This window comes from Anas acuta, chromosome 1 (genome assembly GCF_963932015.1).
Source record: "Anas acuta chromosome 1, bAnaAcu1.1, whole genome shotgun sequence".
NCBI classification, from domain to species: domain Eukaryota; kingdom Metazoa; phylum Chordata; class Aves; order Anseriformes; family Anatidae; genus Anas; species Anas acuta.
In genome coordinates, this window is record NC_088979.1 from 62,123,365 (window position 1) to 62,148,898 (window position 25,534).

Genomic DNA, 25,534 nt, shown 5'->3' on the forward strand with positions numbered 1-25,534 from the left:
GGCTATTAAGTGGAATATTCAATCCTAAATTTATGAATGGCGAAGAATGCCACTGATTTAATCTTATCTTTGCCTTGTTATTATGATTATCAATACAGAACGAAAACAAGTGAAAGGGAATGTTTGTTTAATTTGTTGGCCAGTATAATCTAACAGTGAAATGGTGTCCTCTGTCCTTTGGCCTAAAGCCAGAACAGGAGAACAATATGATCATCTGCAAAACAAAGACAGTCCAAAGACAGTTCTCTGAAGCCTTAATGTGTACAAGGGAGAACCTGAGGAGCTCTGAGCATGCCACAGACTACATCTTCACAAAATGTGTTTCCTTAATGTAAGCATGAGACAAAAAAAAAGAAAAAAAAAGGTAAGGGAAATCACAGATGAAACTGAACATGGGATTAATAGTTTAAGTACATTATGTAAATCTTATGCTTTGGATTCATTCAAATCACGCTGAATATCAGCTCAATCACAAAGGCTCATCAGTTAAATAGGACACACTGTTGACTGCGGTCTATGACTGGGGGAAAACACTGACATTATATGGTACATACCCCATGCGATACTGAACATCCTATAATCTGCATTACTGACATAGAATGGTGGGCTACTCATTTAAGAACTGAATTGGGAAAGGCAGCAAACTCCAGAGACTCAGGAAACAAGAGGTCTTAGACAATAAAAACACAACCCAGAGGTTCTAATTATTCCTAAAGAAATAACAAGACCAGACCCACTGGGGGAGAGAAAATAAAAAAGGAAATCATATACACCAGCAGAAGAAGCATGCAGAACAAAGAGAAAATTGGGAAAATTCCCATGGAGAAAGGTGACTAAGGGCAGCAGCCAGCAAATAAAATCTGATTTTCACTGAGACAAGGCACTCAGCATTGCAAAATCACGCCTCCAGGCCCCTCGAGCTCGAATAGCTTTGGGTTTTGCAGGCTCCATGGGATGACTTCTTCTAGGTAAATATTGATATTTATGAACAGATCATCTTGCAGAAAAAGGGCAAAACACAGACAAAAACCCCAAACAGCATTAATGGCTGCACAGCGTGACTTTTTCATAATAAAGCCAGGTGTTAAGCATATCTTTAACATAACAGCCTGTTTAAACAAGCAGAGGAGACGAAGCAGACGCAATGGGCAGGCTCTTGGCAGCACCTCAGCCGGGGCCTCCCCGGCGCACAGAGACCTCACTGGGCACCACACAGTGAGACTCCAAAAAACGGGGAGATGGAGGACAGATCTGGGGCACATCTCCTTGATCAGGGGACCCCTTCCCCACCACAGGGCACTGAGCGAAGATGGCAAAACAACGCTGCTGGCATGGAGCACCAGGCCAGGGGCAGACGGGCCCTGGGGGTGTGAGGAGGCAGTGGGTGACGGTGTCGGGGAGCGGGGTGTCGGGGTGCAGGTATGGGGTGGTTTTGGGGGGGGGATGTCCAAAATCATGGGTTTTGGAGTGGGAGGCCGAGGCCTGGCTTTGCTCCCAAGCCGAGCCCCACACCTGCCAGCACCGAGCTGGGCAAGGCCAGCCTCGGCCAGCCCTTGCTTCATAATGTGACAATTCGCTTCCCAACTTCCCCCTGAGAAAATGGCTTAATTAAAAAAAGCCAGCTTCCTTGCTTTTTGGTTTCTGGTGTTGTTTTTGTTTTCTTTTTTTTTTAAAAAAAAGTAGAGCCTCATCATCGGTCAACCCCCCCCTCCCTCCCCCGGCTGAGAAATCCCGCGGTGGCTTTCCCCCTTCCAGGCGCTTCCGCTATTTCTGGGCAGGGTGAAGCAACGCCGCCGCAGTCTCTCCCCGCCCGGGGAGGTGAAGGCTTCAGCTCCGTCCCCTGTCGCCATCCCTGTCCCCGTCCCTGTCCCCGTCCTGCTCCGCTGGCAGCTGCGGGGAGCCCCCCGCCACCATGGCCGGCCGCCTGCTGCTCCTCCTGCTCTGCGCGGCGCTGGCAGACGAGCTCCGCGCTGAAGGAGGAGGTAAGGCAGCAACTTTTTTTTTCAGAAGGGGAGCCAAGGGGTCTAGGATGAGGAGGATGTCCCCTCCTGACGGTTTTTTGGGGGCTGCTGTGGAAATGCCTGGCTGGAGGTTCGATGCCCAAAGCGGCAGAGGGCTCTGCTGCACCCCTGTCCTGAGCTGCGCCTCAGCGGTGAGGAGCTGACGGGTGACACCTGGGGTGCCCCAAAATTGCTGCTGGGTTTCAGCAGGGAGGTGGGGATCCCAAGCGGTCCTGAGGTGCTGTGCCTTGCCATGTCCCCCCGTGAAATGGGGTCTGTAGCACTGGGAGGAGAGCTGCCCACCAAGCGGGGTGTGCTGGAGGTCGTGGGGCTCCAGGCAGGCTCGACTGGGTGCGCTTGGCCATGGGCTGGGGCGCAGGGGGATGAGCACGTCCTGCCTCTGTTTGTGCTGCAAGGGTCAACATCAAAGTTCAGGACAGAAAGCCACACCATGTGGCTTTTCAAAAGGCATTAACTCTTCCTTCAGTGAGTCAGCCTACCTGGGTTTTAAAATAAGGTCCTCTGCAGGTTGCTAGGGTGTCCTAGTTGAGGTGACCAACGCCCATTGCTCCTCTGTGTTTTCAAAGAAAGAAGGATGACAGGGAGCTTTGGAAAGAGGGCAGCCAGCCTCAGAAGACTAATCGGCTAGCTGAAGTTTACAAAAACATCTTCTTACAGTGACGATGGGGAGGCAAAGGAATAGAGTGGCAATAACCCCACCAGCTGCATCCTGTCACTTTCCCATAACTGCAGAGAGGGATTTGAGGACAAAGAAGACAGTGGGTGAATGAACTAACAGTTGCTGAGCTAGAAGTTACAAGCACTTTCTGTAAGCCTTCCTTGCAAGGAGCATATTCAGAATAAGTGGGACTCCAAAGTACGCATGGGCTCTGTGGTAGTGCTTAATACAAATGGCAGTAACAGAATTTGGCTCCCTGTGGCTGATCTACCAATTTCAGTGGAAGCAGAGTAAGTTTCCTCCATAGCTGCTTAGAGCATATTAAATTATATGATTACTGATCAGCTAATTTACTTATTAGTGCATTGAGATGTGTGAAGAATGCTCCAGAAGGTACATGCATGCTGCCCACTGAGTGTGAACCTTCAAGACCCACCTGCAGCACTGTCTTCCACACTCCAGTCTGTGATTGGAAAGTATTTTTTCCTATTTAAATTTCAGCTGTGTAGAACATAACGCCAGCTCTTGTTACTGCAGAGTAACAGGACTGCTCATGAGCTGAGTTTTCGTGCCTCTGATCCTTCAGTTTCAATCAACAGCTACCTGTGTCTTAAACTTCAAGGCAGGAGATCTCACGTGTGACGCCAACCTTTTAAAAAATAAAATAACCCAGCAATCTGACCTCGAGGTGTACTTTCTTTAGATGCTAAGCTGACATTTGTTTGCTTCTGTTCTTCATTAAATCTTCAAATGCAGCTCTACATGCAAACTTAGGGGTAAGGAAAGAATGCTACGAAAGGCAATTAGAAGTGATGTTAAGAGGGAAGGAAGACCCCAGGGCAGTGCAGTGGGATTTGGGGTGGTACAGGACAGTAGATCTCACACACGGGCAGTTTCTTTTCTGAAGGTGGGACTGTGAGACAGCTCTTCCCATCTGTCAGTAGAACCCCATGCTGCTTGAAGTCACTGCATCATGAGTCTGTGTGGTGGTTACCGTCTGGACCACCAGCCCCTGGAGCAGCCAGTGGTGTTGCCTGGTTGTCAGATTTAAAACCAAATCAAAACTGCAGTCTCCCTGGCCTTCAGAGTGGCAGGGAAAGTCATTCTGTTCAAGACTGGAGTGAAGAGCAGGATCAACAGAAATAGAAGCCCTCAGCAGCAGCCTGCATGTTCTTATTTTCAAGACTAACAACAGCAGGACAGAGTTTTGCGTGCCTCTAGTTTGTCTGGGAGCTGCTGATTCTGAGAGAGATCCTGAGATGTATCAGTCTCTGTGAGGACTGAGATGACAGGTAACTTTGCTTATGGGTGGAGAGGTGAGAGGGTCTGTTTTGGTTTTGTTTCCACCTCATTTATTTCTAATGAATTTATACCACCACTAAACGTAACCCGGCAATTGTATCATTTTCTCTACTGTCTAGTATTCATCAAGAAAGAAAGTGCTGACAAATTCTTGGACAGACCAAAACGTGCTAACTCCTTTTTGGAGGAAATGAAACAAGGCAATATTGAAAGGGAGTGCAATGAGGAGCGCTGCTCTAAAGAAGAGGCAAGAGAAGCCTTTGAAGACCAGGAGAAAACCGTAAGGATGAACTAATATGAAACATAGGCCTGCATATTTCATGTTTGCAAAATAGTATAAAGTATTGTGAGCTGGACAACAAAACTTACAAGTTATTGTTGATTGCTTAACACAAAGTGTGAAGTAGTGGTTTTGACTGTGGCTGGAATTGCTAAGGCATACGCATATCAAAACAGTCTTAGTTCCTCTCTTGCCAAGTCAGGCCAAGTTAAAGTTTCCATTCTTTTACCTGTTCTGATCTGCCTAATTTCCATTGTAAGGTGTTTGACCTTTAAATGATTTAATACTCCTTGTGTTAGAACTATTTTCACCCTATCTGTGTGACATAGCTGACTGACACGACTATATTCTTAGATGGAGGGTCCATGGGAAGGTGGGGATGGCAAATATTGACCTGGAAGTTCACATGAATGTTTTTCCACATTTGTCTGAAGAGGCTTTGCAGGGCTTATCATTTTCTGGCCATCTTTCCATCATTTGAATTGACAGAATGTGTATTCTGGACAGTCCTTATATGCCTTAATGTTAAATTCCCACATGGAATGAGGTTTGTATGTGTGGATCTTGTGTCACCTTCCCTACCCTGGAGGCTGCTTAAGTTTGGCTAGAAGTGTGAGCAGTTCAATTTAAGTCTCCCTATAATTAAAGGGAGACTTAAAGAGATGGGGCAAGGTGGTGGGCAGGTAGGAAAGGTAATATTTGAAAACATGAAGTGACTTGGTGGTGGAGGGGAATTGGGAACATTGTACATAGCTGTGTGGCTGTTAAGAACAGCCCTGAAATGAGAGTCAAGGCTAGACTCATTTCACTGTGGAATTCCTGGCTGGCCAGAATGTTCTTGGAGTGGCCCTGAGGTGACCTGGGTGAGGAGTCATGGATGCTACACCAGGGCACTTCAAAGCATAAAAGTTGGCTGATCAATAGCAGAACCAGCACAGCCTGTTCTGCCTGGTGACCAGACCTCGTTGTCTTGGACAGACAGCATACCTGGAGTCCTCAGTGAGAGGGAAAGAAGAACAGAAATTGGACAAAATATTATTAAATCTCAGGATTTCTGAGGTCCAGCTTCGTAGGGTTACAGGGGAAGGAGACTGAGAATTTGATGTTACAGGAATGTAAGTAAAGTCAGTCAAAACCAAGGGCAAGATACAGGTATGCTAGAAATCAAATGCCTTATGCTGAGTGGGTCACATTAGGAACCCCCTAAGCAGGTTCAGGTATTTCTGAAAAATGCATGAGACTTGTTTCTCTTGTTTCTCTTTCAACTTGTTTATGGTTGTTTATGATCTTACGGGTCTTTTCCAACCTAAATGATTCTATGATTCTCTAGAGGTGGCCACTAGAGATGGTTCATTCATATGGTTTTAATTAATGAAATGGCAATATCAGGCTGCAAGACATTGTATTTACCTGTAACTTAAATGTTTCCTGAAAATTATTAGCTATGAGTATCCTCTCTATGAAAACTCTGATACTTTTCTGAAGAACTGAATTCAGTAATTCTCATCTAACTCTTTTTGTCTTCTTTTATTTCCCTCTCCTGCACCTGCCTGTAGGAGGAATTCTGGAACGTCTATGTAGGTAAGGAACACCCTGCACTTGTTTAGAAAATTAAGCCTCCTTATTGCAAGATGAAAAAGGATGCACCTCTTACATAACCACTTCCTGCTGCCTTGCTTACTCTTCTCGCTGTGGGATGCCCTCACTTTTGTGTTTCCTCTGAAAGAGGAACCTGATTGATTTACAGCCTTGCTGTTGCTTGAACCCAGTCATTTAATTTGAAAGCAAGGTCCAGCCGCCTCCAGTTCCTGGGATGACCTTTGTCATCTCAAAAAAAGAATACTGACCCTTTGTAGATAGCAAGAAGCAGAAGCTGGGCCTCTGGCTCTGCCAGTTAGTTATCCTCCAGAAGGTCAACCCAGGATGGGAGATTCCAAGATGCAAAGAAGAGAGTGGCACTTACATGCTTTAGCCAGCACAACCTATTAATCTGCATTGCACAATTTCTTGCCAGTTTTATGTCACCTTGCATGCCACAGTGTTGTTGGTTTCTGTAAAGTAGATCATTTGGTGGGAAATGTTTTCTACAGAACTCTTTGGCGTTCAAGGAAGACATACAGCAGATTAGCAGATACTGCTTGCCAGTCTTTTCTGGTTTTTCTTTTCTTTTCTTTTTTCCTGAAGGTCTGAGTTGTACTTATTAGGGTTCTGTTGTTCATAATCATTTCACATGTGCAGATTTTTAATGTATTAGTGTTTGGTAATGCATTCTTCTGAAAGTATGTGTCCAGCCCACATGTTAGGAGGAATACTTCAAAAATGTAGACCAAAGACTGCTAAGCTTCATCCTTTGAGTCTGCAGAAAATTGAAGACAGTTGCCACAAAGAAGATGCAAATTTTCACAATCCTCTAAGGAGGGGGATAAACTCTGCAACCTAAAGGGCGAAGTTTCAAGCAAAGCCTGCGTCAGTGCTACAATGAACAGGAGTGGAAAATTTCAGACCATTCTCTCATGAGACTACAGGCAGTGGGACATCAGTGCCAGTGCTCTTAGCGGAAATGCCGATTTCATACATCTTAAACCACAGTCCACGAATTGCTTTATTGGTGTTCAGAAGTTTTGAAAACCACAGCTGCCCTCAGCAAAGTTGCTAGAACAATTGTGTCTTGTTTCCTTTTTTAGTAGGGGGATTCTGCAATGTTTTTTGTGCAATATTGACATAAAACTCAGTCCCACACCAGCAACTACAGTACAGGGGAATACTGTGCACGTATGGTTTCTAACAGTAGGCTGCTGCTCAGCTAAGGCCTCTACAGAATAGGGCAGACCTCATGTGTGCCTTTCTTTTGCTCATTGTTGGTCTTGCCTTCCCACTGTTGAGGATGGACATCAGTCTTCCAGCACCTCCGTGGTGGACCTCACTTGGAGTGCTGTTGTTTGAGGCCACATTCAGGTACAGAAGGGATGTAAAATGTAAAATGTAAAATGGGCAGCACACAAAGCCCAGCAGATGATCCCTGTGGCAGATGTAACTGCAGAAGATGAAGTCACAGGTCAGAGGCATCGTGTAGGTTGCAAGCTGGATCTATAGGATGAGCAGTGTTCTGCACATTGTCTCTGCTGTGGGCACTGCTGTTCTTCCAGGTGCTCCAAACAAGAGCAGAACAGGTGGCAACATTCAGAAATATGAAAGTAGTGAATCTCCAGCAACTAATTAGCAAGCATCAATTCCCCAGATATCCTGCTTGTCTTATCACACACTCCAGAAGAGCCTGGCATCGTATGAGGCAGGAATGCACTTGTTACTGCAGGTTGCTGTATGGGAGAGATCTAGGTAGCGAGCATCGGTGCAAGAGAGTGAGCTGCTTTTGTGAGGGTGGGAGAAGAGGCTGCTGTGTGGCACATTCCCCCAAATGTGGTGCAGCCTCATTTTTCTACTTGTAAGTGTATTTGTGAAGTACGTGTGGCTGTGGCTGGGGCCAGCCAATTGTGTCCAGGTCATGGAAAGGAAGGGAGGTGGCAGAAATATGTTTAAATATTGAGATCCCAGCTTAAATACAGGGAGCATGAGGCAAGAGCTAATTCTTTGAGGTCTAAGCTCACACCTCAGTAGATAAAATGGGACAATTTTGGTACTGTAAGCATGAAACAGGAATTTGGCCTGCACACATGGATTTAGCAGAGCTTTGTAAACATTTTGTTTTGTTTTGTTTATCTTCTGATTAATACGCTCGTATCTGTTACTTTAAATAAGTGGCACTGCAGGCAAAACACATGCATGTGGGACGAGATGACCTTTAAAGAAATAAGAGTTGAGTTGTCATTATTATGTGGAAATTGCAGGGAAATGCCTTGGACAGTAGTTGCAACATGGAAATGTCCCATCTGCTTTTACAATCTTCACTGTAAATGATGTACACTTGGACAAGCAAGTATGAATTTATCTTCTTGGAAAAAAAAGCTGAAACTATACAGTAGCCACCAAAAGCAGATTGCAAAACTGAGGATATGTATATGAATCATGCCAACTTGGAATGACTGCAGTTACTCTTGCTTGCCTGGAAAGTGGCTGCTCATAGGACATATGTTTTAAAAAGAACAATGAAAGATTGCTTGTGAAAACTAACCCCCCCACCCCACCCCACCCCCTTCAGAGCTCACTAAAAATGCTTGCTCTCTTACAATTTTTTTATTATTATTATTATTTTTTTTATAGATGGCAACCAGTGCAGCTCAAATCCTTGCCACTATGGCGGACAGTGCAAGGATGGAATTGGTTCCTACACTTGCTCCTGTTTGGATGGTTATCAAGGCAAGAACTGTGAATTTGGTAGGTTTCTCCTTCAAAGACCTGTGGCAGTGAGTTTACCGGGTTGCAGAACCATAGGGAGTTAACACTCCCTTAACAAAGATTAATTTCCTCTTAGAAAAATACATAGAATAGGATGGCAGTCAACAGTGAGCTGAAAGCCAGTGCCAGAAGCAGAAAGCCTTCAGGCTCTACAGCTGGATAGCATTAGCAAGTGCTCCAAATTCACACTTCTTCCAAACAAAACCCTCTTAAGTATGAGAGTGCCTCTTCACATGAGCTTGAACACCCAAAATATGGCAATAAAACTAAGTTATAATATATCATTATAACTGATATCATACCTTGGACTCTAAGCTCAGGAGTACAGCATCTCTGCTCAGCTCACAGCAGTGAAGAACCAAAGAAAGCAGATCTCAGTAGACAATGCAGAGACTTTTTCAGCCTTGCAAAGAATCCTTTTCTTTCATAGCAATCTTTCCTGAGTCTCACATCTGTGCCCTACAGCTACTTTCCTAATGATGTAATGATGTCACTGGAGCATGTATTGGTTGCCCAGAAGAGTGGAGGGTGTGGAACTGAAGTTAAGAAACAGGACAGAGGGGAATGATGAAGAGCTGATCTTTTTAGGGCAGGAGGGATGAATCATGCGAGGATTTATCAGTAACTGCACCTTCGTGCTAGCGCTTTTTGGAGCTCACTGTGATGTGGTCACTGTGTGTACATGGGTTTAGCAAGTATGTTTCGTGCAGTGGATGTGGTTGCTTTGTAAGGCATAAGCAAAATTTCGCCACTCTTGCTGTTACCCATTTTAATGGGTTTCAAGCATTTTACAGGGGAACTACAGATCCTCTTTGAAGAGTGCAATTTATTTTTGTTAGATCTGCAAAGTCAGTGTTTACTTACAGGTTTTTTTTTTTCAAACTTACCTCTTTTATAGTCATACCAAAGTACTGCAAAATAAACAACGGTGACTGTGAGCAGTTCTGCAGCATCAAAAAAAGTGTGCAGAAGGATGTTATGTGTTCCTGTGCGAAAGGATATGTTCTAGCAGAAGATGGCAAACACTGTGTTTCATCAGGTACAAAGTCACATGATAAACTAATAGCAATACTGGTGAGGCTTGTTTTAGTTAAAGAATGTGTTTTGAACCATCAGTGTTGTACATGGCATAGATTTAAGACTGAGACCAACCAGCTGGTTTGTATTTTTGAAGTCTTCCATGTGTGAGGTGATATGATGGACTTCTCAGAACCTAGCTGACTGAGAACCCTTTGCAGGGTGCCTCTCACAGAATTTCCTGAGGAAATAAAGTGAAGAACTATCGCTGTATCTTGTTTATTTGAACACGAATGCTCCATATAAAATAGCAGCTCACAAAAATGTTTCTACTTCTGATTTCAGTTAACCTAATCAAATAGTAACTGCTGACATTAAATAGTTAAGATTGACGCTGTTTGAAGTGTTCTAATTGTTCCAAAAAATGGGGAAAGAGGGATGAGTCAACGGTATGCTCCTGACGTTGTTTTTTTATATCCTTTACAAGTAATGATGAATTGCCGTCATGAGCCATATTCCTAAAATAGAACACTCAGTTTCCTAATTAAGATGGTTTTAATAAGAGCTAGTACACGAATATAGCAATGTAAACAATAGAAGGTGACTTTAAATACTTTGGAAACACTGTCCAGAGACTGAGCCTACAGAAGAGTTTTAGGTGTAGCAAATGGGTTTCATTTTTCCAAACCATCTGGTCTTTTTTTGCATCTTCCTAAGCTTTGTTAGTCTTGAAAACAGCTGCATAACTTATTTATTGTGAGATGGTGTTGTCAAGGTTCATCTTATGTGGGTCTTTCTTCTCTAATTGTAGTATTATTGTCTTTACAGTACAGTACCCTTGTGGAAAAGTTTTTGTCAAAAGAGAAAAAAGGTCTGTTATTTTACCCACTGAGAGTAGCAATGTAACTAGTGAGCAGGATGGCCTCTTCCCAAATGGAACAAGTCTGGAGGAGGAGGAGATTGTTACTACCACAGAAAGCCCAACCCTCCCTCCTCGCAACGGATCGAGTATCAAGACTCCCTATGTGGATACCAGGATAGTAGGTGGTGACGAGTGTCATCTTGGCGAATGTCCATGGCAGGTAAATCTGGGGTCTGTGTTCTGCATGTAGCCAGCATGTGTTTCTGAGGGAAGCTCTGCAATTGTTCATTTAACCTGTTTGCCTTCTGTAGTACGCTGTTTGTAGCTGGAGTTGCCTGAGCTGTGTGAACTTGGGCATTTAGGTGTATTGTTTTGCAAACTGCAGCCTTAAAATATCAAAATGAAAGGTTTTATGCCACTTTAGGTGGTGCTGCTTTTAACCTGTAACCAGACAGGACTTTTGAGTGATGCTGGCCCAGCTTGTGTTCCAGTGCTGTCCAGCCATAAGCTGCTTGTTCTGGCAGAGTTGTCCTGCTTCTGCTTTTCTTTGCCATTCTGCTCAACCTTTCTAAGGCACAATGACTTCCCTTCTCTGTTTCTCTGAGTGAGGTGCATCTTGGTGCTTGGTGCTTGGGGTGCTTGGTGCTTTTCCATGTTGATCTGCTCATTCACTGGGGCCACTGCTCTAATAGTCCAATTCTGTATGGGAATAGTGTTGTGTAGATCTAACACAGGTAAGAGGAGGTGCCCAGGGTAATGCTAGGCACAAAGCTTAAACCCTTTTAGCAGGTTCCTGATCTATGGCTTGGAGAGCACTACCCAAGCTTAACTAAATCAACTTTTAGCTGCAAAAGCCATGACCTGGCAAAGTTGTGCATATGCTGAGGAGGTTATTTTCAGACTCAGAGCCTCTGTTTAGCCTGGAGTTATGCTTGCTTGTTCTCAATCTGGACTGAGTACTTAGAGGTGTAAGTTTGGACAAGATCCCAGTGCTAGATGAAGGTGTAGAACCACATGCTGTTTGCCTTTGTCCTGCACCCTTCTTCCCTGTCCTCTAAGATAGCAGTGCCTTTAGGCAGTATACCCGACAGCTTGTCAGAGACAACACTCATTTGCTTCACAAATATGCTTTCAAAACTAAGTTTTCCTCTTGAGTTCAGACCAGCCAAAATGAATTCCCGTCTTCTGCACACCTGGAGGGTCAAACAGGAACAGAACAGGGACAGGAATTCTTTGGGGTAGTAAATCCCCGAGGATGGGGTGATTTGGGAACTGCATGCTCCTTGCTCAGTCAGTCAGAATCTGGTTCATGGAAGATTTTACTAAAAAGGTGCACTGTGAGGTGAAGAAGTTAAACCTCTATGTCGCATAAAGATAGCTGAGATTCTCTAACAGTACATACCAATCTGTAGCAAATGCACATCTGTATGCAGGACCAGGAGAAATCTGCAGAGTGGTGCATACTGCTGCTGTATTATGCATATATGCAGTCTGCAGAGAAAGCAATTACCTGCTTATAGCTCATTGAAGTTAAACTGCTCTTTTTAATTCTGCACTTACCCTTGTTTTCTCCCACAGGCTGTTCTGATCAATGAGAACGGGGAAGAGTTTTGTGGCGGAACTATTCTGAATGAAAATTTCATCCTTACTGCAGCTCATTGCATGAACCAATCCAAAGAGATCAAAGTTGTTGTTGGTAAATGGCTACTTATTTTGTTCCAGTGATGTCTGAGCGTGTGTTGCAGACTAATTATCTGGGCTCTAAAACCCATGTTAGATGTACTCATATCACTTTATTTATTATTAGTGTTGTTGTTGTTCTGCTTTCTACCCCTTCCTGTTATTGCAGGAATCCTGTTTTGTAATCACTGGGGCAGCTGATCTAGAAGGTGATAATGGTGCATCCGTTTCTTCTTTGCCAGATAGTTGGAAAGGATTAAGAACAAATATTCTAGAAGTGTTGGGTAGCACTGCACTCATCAGAGCAGTGCTTCTTCAGGAGGCTCATAATTTTTCCTTGCAAGCGTGAAGCACACTGACTTGTTTCTAGAGGAACACTCAGGAAGGCTGTGACACGCTGGCTAGAGGAAGAAACTTGCTTACATTAAGTCACTGCTTCAGTTCTGAGGCATGATAATAGATCAACACAACTTTGTGTTTGCACTGTTTTAGTCCTGACCCTGAACAGATTCTCTTCCCTGACAAAGATCTGGCTCAAGCATCTGTAAGAGCTTCCACCCCTATTTGCATTAGTTTAGCTGAATAAGTTTATGCTGATTTACATAAACTCTTACAGAAATCCCCACTGACAAAACCTTGAAGCTGAAAATGCATCCAGGTGCTGCTGATAAGTATTGCAGTCCACTCTTACAGTTTACTTGTAAAGTACAAAGTCTTAGGAGAAGTGGCAGCAATGGGAATACTCATGTCCTCTTTTATCAAGTCTTTATTTCTTATACTATCTCCGTATTAATGACCCTTTTAATTACAGGTGAAGTGGATAGAGAAAAGGAAGAACAGTCTGAAACAACACATACTGTGGAAAGAATACTTGTTCACTCTAAATACATCGCCGAGACTTATGATAATGACATAGCCCTAATAAAGCTGAAGGAACCTATAGTACGTTCTAAGTACATTATCCCAGCGTGCCTCCCAGAAGCAGACTTTGCTAATGAAGTTCTGATGAACCAAAGGTCTGGGATGGTTAGCGGCTTCGGGCGTGAGTTTGAAGGTGGAAGACTTTCCAAAAAACTTAAAGTGCTTGAAGTCCCCTATGTTGATAGGAACACTTGCAAGCAATCCACTAACTTTGCGATAACAGAGAACATGTTCTGTGCTGGTTATGATACAGAGCAAAAAGATGCTTGTCAAGGAGACAGTGGAGGCCCCCACGTAACCAGATACAAGGATACTTACTTTGTTACTGGAATTGTTAGCTGGGGAGAAGGGTGTGCAAAGAAGGGCAAATACGGTGTCTATACCAAACTGTCCAGGTTCTTACGCTGGGTAAAAACAGTCATGAGACAAAATTTGTAGCAACGCGGTTCTCAATCCTTCTGTTAATGAACAAAGTGCAGTTTCTCTAATGGAAACTTCTTTTTTTTTTTTTTTTTTTTTTTTTTTTTTTCCCCACATCTGCTAAATGAGCTGTTTGCTCAAGAGATTCCACCAGAGGTTCCTGGAAATAATACAAACCCCCACTAATCATGATGAAAGTGGGAAGACCAGGACTTTAGTCCTCTAGTGACGTGTACTGCAGCCAGCTGGCTCAGTAGGGAGTTTGTTCCTACTAGAGCTTTTTAGCTTCTACTTGTGGATGTTTTTAGAAGATGAAGGGAGCATGGAAGCTTCCTTCCAGGCAAAAGCTGAGACACAAGTAAGTATTCATTATGTGTTGCTAAATAACCACATTTCACAAAACTGCCTGCTTAGGTCACAGCAGCTAAATAAAATGTGGTTTTGCTTTTTATGGATTGTATTTCACTCTAGTTTAATTTGAACACTTGTTTTCTGCTCCTTCAGAAAAAAAAAAAGTGCATATTCACTGTTTCCTGTATCATGATCTGGATTGTGTATGGCTGAGGATCAGAGAGGTCCTTGCGTGTGCAGTTTTTCTAGGTGCTACTGTAAGGTGTATTACTGATGTATATCAGCATCTGAAATAAAACATTATTTCTTTTTTGTTCTTTTTTATTTTTTTATTCTCTACAGTCAACTTACACATATGAAGACAAAGTCTCATTTGAGAGTGAAAAAAGTGCATGCTCCTAAACAAGTGCACGACACAGTTCGCCTGCCTTATGTCAAGGCTGATGAGAAAGTAGAGAATGGATGGGAGGAATTTAGGTCTTCCACTGGCCTAAATAGCATTAAAGGGCAAGTTAGATGCCATGATACTAATTTCTTAGAAAAAGGCAAACATCCAGTTATTTCTCATATGTCTGTCCAGGTACTACTCTGCTTTGTGCTGTAAGGTTTCCCAGCAGTAGTGACACTCCTGTTATTTTGTATATGAAGTCAAGCATTCCTTCATACTTTCTTCTTCAAACCTTCTTAGTCGCAGTCCTAGTCACAAAAATCATGTAATAATTTTCAGTGGAAGGGACGTATTAAAGCCATCTGGTCCAACCCCATGCTTAAAGCAGGAATAACATTAAAGTGAGATCAGGTTGTGCAGGGTCTGGTCCATTCAAGTTTTGAAAACTTCAGAGGCTAAGGCTCTGTTACCCCTCTGGGCAACAAATTCCTGTGTGTTAGCATACTCACAGATAAAAATTTCTTGTATCTACTGGGAAATTTCCTTGTCGCAACCTCTAAATGCTACCTCTTCCCCTGGGCAGCTCTGGGAAATGTTTGACTCTGTCTTCAGTCTGATCCCCATTTAGGCAGTGGAAGACTGCTGTTAGATCCCCCAACTCTCCCTGGCTAAACAAACCCAATCCCCTCAAGCCTTTTATTGTACATCTAGTCCCCTAGCCATCCTGATGGCCTTTCCAAGGTTCCTCCAACCTATTATGCTCCCATGCTTCCTGAGGTACCTTGCATTTTGCCTGGCACCTGCCACTTATCTCTTAGGGTTTGAGTGAGTACTGGCTGATTTCATATAGCAGGTGCTGTATCAGGTTGAATCACTAGAAATCAGGTTGAAAAACTAGAAAGACAACACCACACAACACCACAGTATTGCTGCAGTCAGCAGTAAAAGGAAGCGAGAAGAACTGCAGGTCAGTCACCCCAAGGTGATGGTCTCCACCTGTATAAAACCTTGTCAGGCTTACTTAAATGTTTGTTCAGCAATGTTGGTTCCCTGATTTCTTCTGTCCACTCAATTCCTGTTTGTACACTCTAGCCCCTTGTCCCCCATGCACCCCATCAGGGTGACACATCCCTTTTCAAAGGAAAGTCCTCAGGCGCACGTGCTACCCAAATCCTATTTAAGTACTTGTGCTAAGGGCATTGCTCTGCTTCGGTGAAGCCTGAGGATCGAGGTGAAACTCAAGACCAAAGTGGACTGTTTAAGGTGCTGAGGTGGCCTCTGGTAACAGTGGCAGTTGCTGTGTTTTACCAGAGTGTCTTTGTCAAACCAAGTAGCACCTTGAGAACAGGCACAGAGCTGGTTTAACACAGCAGCATGCAAGAGAGAGATGAAAGTCCATGTTTGCGTGCAGCATGACTGTGCCTAGTCTGTAATGACTGTCCTAATTCTGTGGAGTATGAGAGACTTTGTCCTTAGGCTTTGCAATCGGTGTTTATTTGTCCTTTACAAAACTTTCATCCGGTGCCAAGGTGCCTATAGTGCCCAAGGCTCAAAGGCTTCATATTCATTCCTTGTTCTGTAAGGTTGTGTCTGCCACAGTGCTAAAGGGACATGCCTGCTTGCATGTGTCTCTTGCTGATGTCACTTTGGTTCTAACAAGGTTATGGGCCTAAGAAGGCTATGGGCATAGTAAGGCCCATAAGGTTATGGTCCTAAAAAGGCCTACAAGGTTATGGGCCTAAGAAGGCCTACAAGGTTATGGGCCTAACAAGGCCCATAACCAACTCTACGGCCAGCAAGAAAAGACAAAATAAAAGCATACTTGTTTATGTACACTATTTTGGTACAATTTCACCTAGCAAAATTTAAACAGGTCATAAGAGCTGGGCAAGAGGTAGAGCCCACACTTTCTGGGCAAACCAGTGGATTTAAAAATACCAGAACTCGTTATGGTAAGCAAATACTGAGGATAATAATTTCTTCACAGAAAGAGTGGTTAAGCATTGGAACGGGCTGCCCAGGGAAGTGGTGGAGTCACCATCCCTGGAGGTATTTAAGAGGCATGGTTTAATAGTGGGACTTCATAATGTTAGGTGGATGGTTGGACCTGATAATATTAAGGGTCTTTTCAAACCTAAATGATTATATGATTATCCTATGAATAAGAAGGTAGGGCATTGCTCAGGCTTGGTCCAAGGTAATGTATCTGGGCAAGATCCTCTTGTGCATGAGGCACTAGGTCTTGAAAAAAAGGAGGCTTTTCTAAACTAAAATATAGAGAGCCTGAGGAGAAGCACAGCAGCAGCTTTTATGTGTACAAAAAAAAAAAAAAAATACTGCAGAGAAGTAGGAGGTAATTGGATCTTCATGTCTGTGGTGAAGGTAAAAAGACACAGCCCATCTCGTTTGCAGCAAGAGAGGTTCAAGGAGATCTCAGGGAAAACCTTCTGCCTTTGTGGCTCAAAAATCCTGTAACAGAAGTTATCTGGGGAGCAGTGAAGTCTCAAATTTGGTAGTCCTTCAGAAATGGGAAGTAACTAGCTGCCAGGAATACAACCGATTGAGGCTGCCCTAGGGAAGGAAGGTGGACAATCTGGCCTTCTTTGTGGCATCCTACCACATGGCAAGGAAGCACACTTCTGCAGATGCCGTGTCCAACTGGAAATGATTTTCAGCTGAAGATATGACCGGTATGGGCAGGTCCTCAGACTGCCAAAGAAAAAAAAATAATTCTAGAATGAGGTGGAAATTGATGTATTTGCGAAAGCATTGCCTGGCTGGGTGCTTGTGACAGAGACTGGATTTTGTGTATCCCAGAGGTCCCATCCAGGACCTCTGCATCTGTGCAGGACACCTGCTTACAGGCTCCACTGGATCCAAATCTTCAGCTCCACGCTGCCCTTGTGGTAGCTTTGCTGCCATGAGGCACCTGCAAGCTGCCAGGGTGGCACTGCTGCGACACAGTGGCTCTTGCTGTTCTAACATTGTCCTTTGCTGACACTGAGCCCAGGCTTTGCTCGGAGCGGTTTTGTTTTCTCATGAGTTAGCGACCTTTGCACTGCAGTGTTCCTCATTTAGCAGCTGCCCCAGAGCCCTGCAGAGAAACCAGAGGGAGATTCTCAGTGAGCTTGGAGGATGGCAGTGATGGGTCACCGTGGAGCAGTGTGGCTTCTTCCCCTCGTCCTCCTTTTCCTGCAGACAGTGCAGACAGGTACAGCCTTCACTTTAACTCTTCTTTGTGCTGCTTTGCCTCAACCACGAGGGTAATTAATTACTCGCCATCATTTGTGCTTTGTGAAGCAGGGTGACATCAGGAAAAACCTGGTAATTTTGTTTTCTTACTCACCTTGCTCCCATTTGCCTGCTACAGTGCAACAATATCCATGGCTGAGTCACTAGGGAAATACTATTTCAGGCTGAAATGACTGTGTCAGGGTAAAGGATGGGGTTAATACATCAGTACTCTGTGCTTTCAACCTGACAGCATTATCAATGTCAATTCGGAAGCTATTGGGTGACAGAAAGAACCCACAGGGTTTAAAAGTGCAGAGGGGAGCCGGGACTCCACACCCAGTGTGCTTCTGTAAGTTACAGCACAAGTGTCACATTCCCGCTTGAGGGAGCATCCCACCTGTGCTTTGAAGTTGGAGCCTAAGATGCTTCTCTGCAGAGTAAGAGTATGGATCATACTGCAGACGTGATGTACACCTTGTTTAATTCTGTTGTAAAAGTCACTTACAGATTACAGAGGAATAGTTGCACACCGCTGAATAAACACACGAGCAACCCAAATTAAAAGAACTGGTAGTGAGAGGGATTTATTTATTATTTTTTTTCACATCCCAGAGACAAGGTGAGAAAGGTCCCTAGTGGGAGACCCGTTGTCCTGAGAGTCTTCAAGATGTTTTCGGAAAAAATTTCTCATACAAGCATGTGGAAAGCAACTTTGGGCTATTCTGCCTTTGGTTCTAATGAACAGGATGGAAGTGGTTATTAATACAAAGAGTGAAGATGACTTTAATAAAAGTGATTGTAAAATGATGGAGCTCATGAAGGAAGTAAAGAAAAAGAACAAGAAGATCGAATTAATGTATATTTAAAAGAGAGAAAAGATATAATACTTCCATATAAAAAATGGTTATGATGCATGTCCAAACTATCCCAAGGTCAAGAAAGGACAGGAGGATTAATTAAAATCATGAGCTGCTTCAAGACTTGACCTCCAGAAGGAAGCATAGAAAAAAATATATATATATGTCAGTTCCGTTCATTGAGGATAAGTATAAAAGTGTTACAGACATTGTGGCATAAAAGCAGAAAAGCTAAGGCTTAAAAAATATAAGATAAATATGATACGAAAATCAAGAGCTATCTAAGAATACAGATATAGGAAGAGAGACCAAGGAGAATGTCAGTCTGCTCCCAAGAGGGAAGAAAATCTTTGTTCCTTAAGATATCAGATTATTTGTGTGCAGCAAGGAGAAAAGAAACTGCTGAGTTGCACCAGTCAGAAACAAATCACATCACCCCCGTCTCATTTCCTCCAAGGACAGGATAACAGGCTACAAAAGATGCAGTGCATCCCCGTGCTTTTATATAATAGCAGACAGAACAACATGGTCTGAATTGAACTCCTGAGAGGTTGCTGCACTTTTTGTTTTGAAACTGTGCTAATCAGTGCTTCACTGTCCAAGGAAAGATGGTGCAGAGTGCAGGGCTCCACACAGCTGAGCCTTAGCACCTCAGATACTCAATATCTTCCCCAGTGACGTGAAGGATAGGAAAGAGTGTTTATCTATGGTGTTTGTAGGAAATCCCAGATCAGAAGGACTACCATAGATCAAGATGAGAGTTCCAGACAATCTTGTGAAACCAGAGCAGTGATCCAACATAAATAGGAGGCAATTCTTAGGAGGAAAAACAAAATTCCTCCCTTAGCCCCACTATGCATAACCAAGGAAGTTTGTGAAATATGTAACAAAAGGAGGAAGGGAATTAGGTCTTCTCCATTTCTACTGAGACGAACAGCTAGGACAAGAAGTAGTGGGATCACATCATACTGTGGGATACTCAGGATAGATATTATTATTATACTTTCTAGGTATTATAAGGCTAGTTAAGGAGTGGATTAGGCTGCATGGATGAGCTGTGGAAACTCATCACAGACCTGTAGGAAGAGGTTAGATGACATCTGTTAGGACTCAATTACCTCTCCTTGTTCTCTCTCCGTTAGTAAGACTGCTCCCATTCTGCCCATGACCTTGCAATGTCAGGGGCTGCACTAAGGCAAGTAGTATGAATCATCTAAGGATGGAAAAGGAATAGTGTGAGGGTCTACTGCAGTCCAGTGTTTTATTTTTTGCTGATACCTTAGTTCTTGCTAGTTTGTTATTCTCTTTCCCTCCTGGTGAGTATGGGTTATCTCAGCCTGTGTCATCAAAGAGCTGCCAGTTATAGCTGGGAAGCTATCACAACATGAGATGTGAATGGTAGCGGTCTCCCTCGTGTTGATAGCTTACAGGTTTCTTAAAAATGTTTGTTGTGATGGCTGTGATTACTAGAGGTCTTTGACAGGAATTGCACAACAGAATTACACAAAATGGTGATGGCTTTGACTAGTGCTTGCGAGCAAGTCTTCATGAGCTTTTGCTTGTGCTTTTAAGAAATCGCCATGAATATGGAACCTGCCTATAAATTTGCCTCCTTTGCAGTCCTATCAGACACGTGCAAGGTCAACAACGGGAACTGTGGGCAGTTCTGCAAAGATGAAGATGAAGGAGTAGTGTGTTCCTGTGTTGATGGCTATGCCCTGGGTGACGACAACAAAACCTGCATTCCTGTAGGTATGAAGCCACGCTTAAAGTTCATTCTATGGGATGCACATCGCGTTTTCACTGCATTTTGGAAGTGCTGGTGTGCTGCAGGGCTGTTGTAGCATGAGGAACAATGTTCACTGATGACACCTTTCACATGGTTTGCTTGAAATGTTACCAACAAAAAGAAAGGTCGTAGTGAGAAGTCATAATTTAACCAATATCAAATTAGACAACCATGAGAAATGTGCAGTGGCCAAAATAGTACACTAAAGTATTCCATGCATCTGTGTATGTTCTCAGAGCAGACTTCAAAACCCATGTTCCAGCAGGTTTGAAGCCACATGGGACACTGGTGGTTACAACAGGGCTGAGATTTCTCTTCTCCCACAGACTGGAGCAGTTGTCTCATGCTTCAGAAACTTTTGTTAGAAAAGAAGAGGTTGCATTCCTCATTGGTGGAAATTGGTTTCTCTCTTCAAGGCCTCCAGTGTGTGCTGAACGTCTGGAGATCAGAATGAGTAGGAACCCAAGAAACTTCTCCCTTTACAAGATGCAGTTCACAAGGACTCATTATAACTTTAGCAGTAGTGACATAATGTGACTGCAGTTATATCTCATTTTTTTCCCTTCAAATATAACCTGATCCTTTTAAAAAGAATAATACCTGTCATTCTTCTTCCCTCTAAAAACTAGTTTTCCATAGTTAACGTATAGTAACTTTTTAAAAAAATAACTTCCAGCATTGAACTTAAACCATCAGTTTTACCTGCAGTCAGGCAAAGTGCACATTACCAATTATTAATCTTACTGTATTCTTCTCTCTGTCTGATGATATTTGTTATAAGACCTTTGTTATTTAATACAAATTTTCAGTCATGAGCTTATAATTCCTAATATAGAATATTTTACCCAGTTTCACAAATACAAAAGTTACAAGCAGGTACATGAAAAATTACAGCAGGTCCATGAAAATAACAAAGCCAGTAATAGAAGTTGCTTAACCTCTAAATAGTTTGTAAATGCTGAACCCATGAGTAAGTTTTAGAACAAGATTTTGTTAATTCTTATTTTATTTTTTTTTCTTTTTACAACCATCCTGGTCCCCTTCTTTCACCCCTGTGATATTTTTGTTAATGTCATGAAAATTCTTGCTGAGCCAACCCTGCTGAGGATACCTGAGTATCTAATTTGATTACCATAATAAATGGTGTCAGCTTTTGTTAAACTTTTCCTTGAACTCTTACGTAAGTTTTCCCTCATTTCCACAAAGACTTGATTCCATGAAAGCAGCCTGCTTTTTCCTGCAAACAATTTTCCTCCCCTAAAGGTGACTATCTATAATTCTAGAGGCAATTTTGACTTGTGTAGGGTTGCAGATGGGAACACCTTGCAATCAACACGGGACAGGTGCCCCAAAGTCCCAGCATCGTCTAGTGTACAACATCGAGTACTAGTGTCTCAATTTTACCTTTTTAGTCAAGTTCCCATGTGGTAAACTTCAGAGAAAGCATGAAGTGGGTCGAGAAAAAGGTACAGCAAGTCCAGATGCTCATCTTAGTAATGAGGAAGCCACTGAGACACCAAGCGACCATCCTGAGGTAACAGAGGAGGCTGGCAGCTTACCCAGCGCATGTCCATGGCAGGTAAGATGCTGTCCTGAGAGGTTCGATGCCTGACCCCACTCAGATCATAGAATCACACAATCATTAAGGTTGGAAGAGAGCTCCAAGATCACCTGGTCCAACCATCACCCTACTACCAATGTCACCCACTAACCCATGTCCCTAAGCACCAGGCCCAACCTCTCCTTGATCACCCCCAGGATCAAGCACAATGCTGAGAGGAGGCTAGGAGAGAACCAAGGTTGCAGCTACTGGCCGTAGAGATGGGCTTCTCCACAGTTCCCTGCCAGCCACCCAGATACTTAGGTCGTAACATGGCAGTTTTGAGAGAAAGGCTGGAGTTGTTATGACAAAGACTGAAGTAAAACGAAAAAAAAAAAAAATCAACAACTACAGCAAACAGAAATGAGTTGTGATGCTATAATACAAGCCAAATTTCTTTAAAATATAACAAACAAAAAAATGTTGGTTAAATACCTGAATATGCAGACTCTACTTTGAGATGGGGAAAAAGGTCTGTCTTGACAAGTTTCCCACTGTGGTAGCTACACTTGAGCGTAGCTCTCACCACCTCTGAATTAAGGATGCTTTTGATAGGAAATACGCATGAAAATTTCTGCTCCAAGAAAACTGCTTGAATCTTTGCTATCTGTTCAGGATTTCTATGCACAGACATTTTTGCACTTTAGCTTTTTTCTCTCTCTTTGCAGGCTGTTCTGGAGAAGCACGATAGCTGGTTTTGTGGGGGGACAATCCTCAATGAGTATTTTATACTTACTGCAGCTCATTGCGTTACTGATTCTAAGAAATTACGGGTTATCGTTGGTAAGTGGTTGTCATTTTGTCCTTTACTATAAAAATAAGTGCTACAAAAACACGTCCTGAGTGTCCACGTACAAGACACTGAACTATCCCAGACTTACTTCTCATTGTCTCATCTTGTCCGTTTACTAGCAATGAAATAAATGTTCAACCTGGTCGAATGGACAGTTCCTTTATGCCTGGCTTGGCCCGGTGTAGCTTGTATATGATGCAAGCCAGGTATAAACCATGGAAGTATGTGGGTCAGTAAGGCTGAGCTGAATTAGTTAATTGGTCTAACATTACACCTTCGTGCAATTTTCTGTACTGGCCAAACCTTGAAGACTTCCAGATGCCACATTCAGACACTAACAATAAATAATTTGACAGCATGTAGATACCAGTCTGAGACTGTTCCATACTTGAAACCTTAAAATCATTATTTATTATGACATTTATCATAATGTAATTTATGAAAAAATTCATCATGTAATTTATGAATTCAAATTTTCATAATGTAATTTATGAAAAAAATAGTCTATCACAAATTCTAGGTACTGAAAATGGTATCCTGAGTCACAAAAATTTGCACTTGGCCTAAAACAGTAAATCAAAATCTGTCTAAGCACCAATTTCCTGTCAATTTAATTCCAAAAGAGATATCATACAAGTTGAGAATGAACATTTGTGTGGAGAATATTAATGTTTTAGAAGACGGTATTTCCTGCTTAAGTCTGTTTGACAATGTTGCTCTACAAACGAGAGGGGCAAGAACCTACTCTTCTATATTGGGGTTTTGTTTGTACAATAGTGAGTGCCACTGGGTATGTTGTAACGAAGGCCAAAACTTCAGATGAAACTTGTCATTGAGACCATCATTCTGACAGCAAACTTCTGATTTTAAACTTGCTTGGCACTTTGACAGTCATATAAAAACCTCTCCTAAATGCATATAAAATGCTACAGTGTCAGGATAGCTCTGAAATGTACTAAATGTAAAATAAATGTACATTATAAATGTAATACTCTACATGTAAAATAAAAATTTGTAGAGTACAAATGTCTATACAAAGTGCAAGGTACTTTAGTCCCATCTTTTATTGAGGAGCTTCTTGGGCTTGCTGGTATTGCCTTGTTAACATCTGCTTTAAAAATCTGATACAGGGATGGTGGACAGAGAAGAGGAAGGGCCAAGTACTGCGACACACAGAGTGGAAAAAATAATCCCATATGACGAATTTGATTCAAAATCTTTTGACGGCGACATAGCCCTTATCAAATTAAAAGAACCTATCACATTTTCTGAGGACGTTATCCCAGCGTGCCTTCCAGAAGAAGACTTTGCTAACGATGTTCTGATGAACCAAACATTCGGAATTATCAGTGGCTTTGGGAACAGCTTTGAACGTGCGCGGCCGGTCAGAAGAATGAAAGTGCTTCAGGTCCCTTACGTGGACAGGAGAACTTGTAGGCGTGCCCTTACAAATCTAGTCACAAGCAACATGTTCTGTGCAGGTTATAGCAAAGATGGACAAGACGCTTGCCAAGGAGATGGAGGAGGCCCCCATGTAACCGAATACAATGGCACTTACTTCGCTACTGGTATTATCAGCTGGGGAGAAGGGTGTGGAAAAAAAGGAAAATATGGAATATACACTAAATTGTCAAGCTTCTTACCATGGGTAAGAAGTGTTTTGACACAAAACTCTTAACAGCGTGACGTTTAGTCAACCTAATTGTCTTAGCCATCAGATCTGATCCCTAAATAACATTTTCCTCTTTGTAAAATGCCTGCTAAAGCTCTGAGAGTTAGCACTTCCATTAAGAGATGTCATCAGTTCCTTCATGAGCTCATGCCTAGTTTTCAGAAAGGTGTGCTTGAACAGAGACTTTGAACAGAGCTTGCTGTGTTTGGACAATAATGGAATATCTTCAAATGCAATGTTTTAGGAGATCTTTTTGCTTTGTCTGAATTTGTCTCAGAGGCTTTGGCTGTGCTGATAAACCTTCCACTGAAAAGTTGCAACTGACTCAGCTTTCCTGTGGCAGTACCTGCTTTATAGAAATAAACCTAGACAAGGATACTATCAGATTAGGGCACTACAAGAGCAGGCCAGCATTTCTAAAGCCTCTGGAAAAAAATAATAATAAATAATAATAATTTAAAAAAATGCTTGATCTTGATTGTGTACAGAGAAAGAGCAGGAAAATGTGCAAACCACCAGTGTATCCACACATGAGTCTAAGTAATTGGGCATGTCACTGATACTAATGTGTTGTTGGATGAAGTTAATTGCTTGACTTCCCATGGGACCCCCACTGAAACCCTCCAGTTATAACTCAGCCCTAGCCTCTACAGTAAGAGAGGCAAACATGACGTGTGGAGCTGTGGATCACACATGGGCATGTTCCAGGGATTTCGGAGAGGCCATTGCAAAGAGCTTGCACTTGCTGCCCCATCCCCTCACTGCTGTCCATCTGTCCTCCTGCCCAGCCCCACATTACCACTTGCCCTGGCTCTGGGCAGCCCTAATTTATTCATAACCAATTCTGAAAGGCACAGAAACGTTCAGCAGGCTTCAATCACTGTCTTTAGCTCAACGTGTATTCAGAGGAATCGGCCACATGAGCTTCTCCCTTCCTCACCTGTTATTTTCTGCTTCTACAACGAAACACCAGCCTCATCCTGCTCAGATGTTCAGTACCAGATGAGAACAAATTCTGTCTGCAGGGACAGACTTACAGCTGCTTAATTGCACAGCAAATTGTAGTTCCCACTCGAGAGACACGGCAAGATACACATTACGTTCTCGGTGCTCTGCCTATGTCAACCTTTAAAGTCCTCACGGAGAGGACAGAGCTGTCAGCAGCACTGAAAAGTCTGAATTCCAGATAAGCTCCAAGCACTTCCTATTTTCTTATTGCCCCCTTCAGAGCATGTCAATGATGTAGCAGTTAGTCTGAAAATTCTCCATCAAAGTTTCTGTGTGAGCTGTCCTTAACCATTTTTGTCCTAAAGACCAGATAAGGTCAATGGGGAGA

The 25,534-nt window shown here is 42.9% G+C and overlaps 2 protein-coding genes and 1 long non-coding RNA gene across 3 annotated transcripts in view; 2 read left to right on the forward strand and 1 right to left on the reverse strand.

Annotated features, from left to right (window-relative positions):
* LOC137854921 (uncharacterized) overlaps positions 1–9,115 on the reverse strand; it is a 31,277-nt gene extending 22,162 nt beyond the window's left edge. Inside the window, exon 1 of the long non-coding RNA XR_011095453.1 lies at positions 8,917–9,115. This is a non-coding gene — a long non-coding RNA (uncharacterized lncRNA). The remainder of the gene's footprint in view (positions 1–8,916) is intronic.
* F10 (coagulation factor X) lies at positions 1,741–14,177 on the forward strand. The gene is made up of 8 exons (XM_068678860.1): positions 1,741–1,982; positions 4,101–4,261; positions 5,818–5,842; positions 8,480–8,593; positions 9,513–9,653; positions 10,460–10,713; positions 12,072–12,189; positions 12,985–14,177. Exons 1-8 carry the CDS (start codon positions 1,913–1,915, stop codon positions 13,530–13,532), a joined length of 1,431 nt encoding a protein of 476 aa, XP_068534961.1. The 5' UTR covers positions 1,741–1,912; the 3' UTR covers positions 13,533–14,177.
* Positions 14,178–17,303: 3,126 nt separating this feature from the next.
* Positions 17,304–24,663, forward strand: LOC137854914 (coagulation factor X-like). The gene is made up of 5 exons (XM_068678893.1): positions 17,304–17,464; positions 19,965–20,096; positions 21,546–21,712; positions 22,402–22,516; positions 23,657–24,663. Exons 1-5 carry the CDS (start codon positions 17,389–17,391, stop codon positions 24,202–24,204), a joined length of 1,038 nt encoding a protein of 345 aa, XP_068534994.1. The 5' UTR covers positions 17,304–17,388; the 3' UTR covers positions 24,205–24,663.
* Positions 24,664–25,534: the final 871 nt, after the last annotated feature.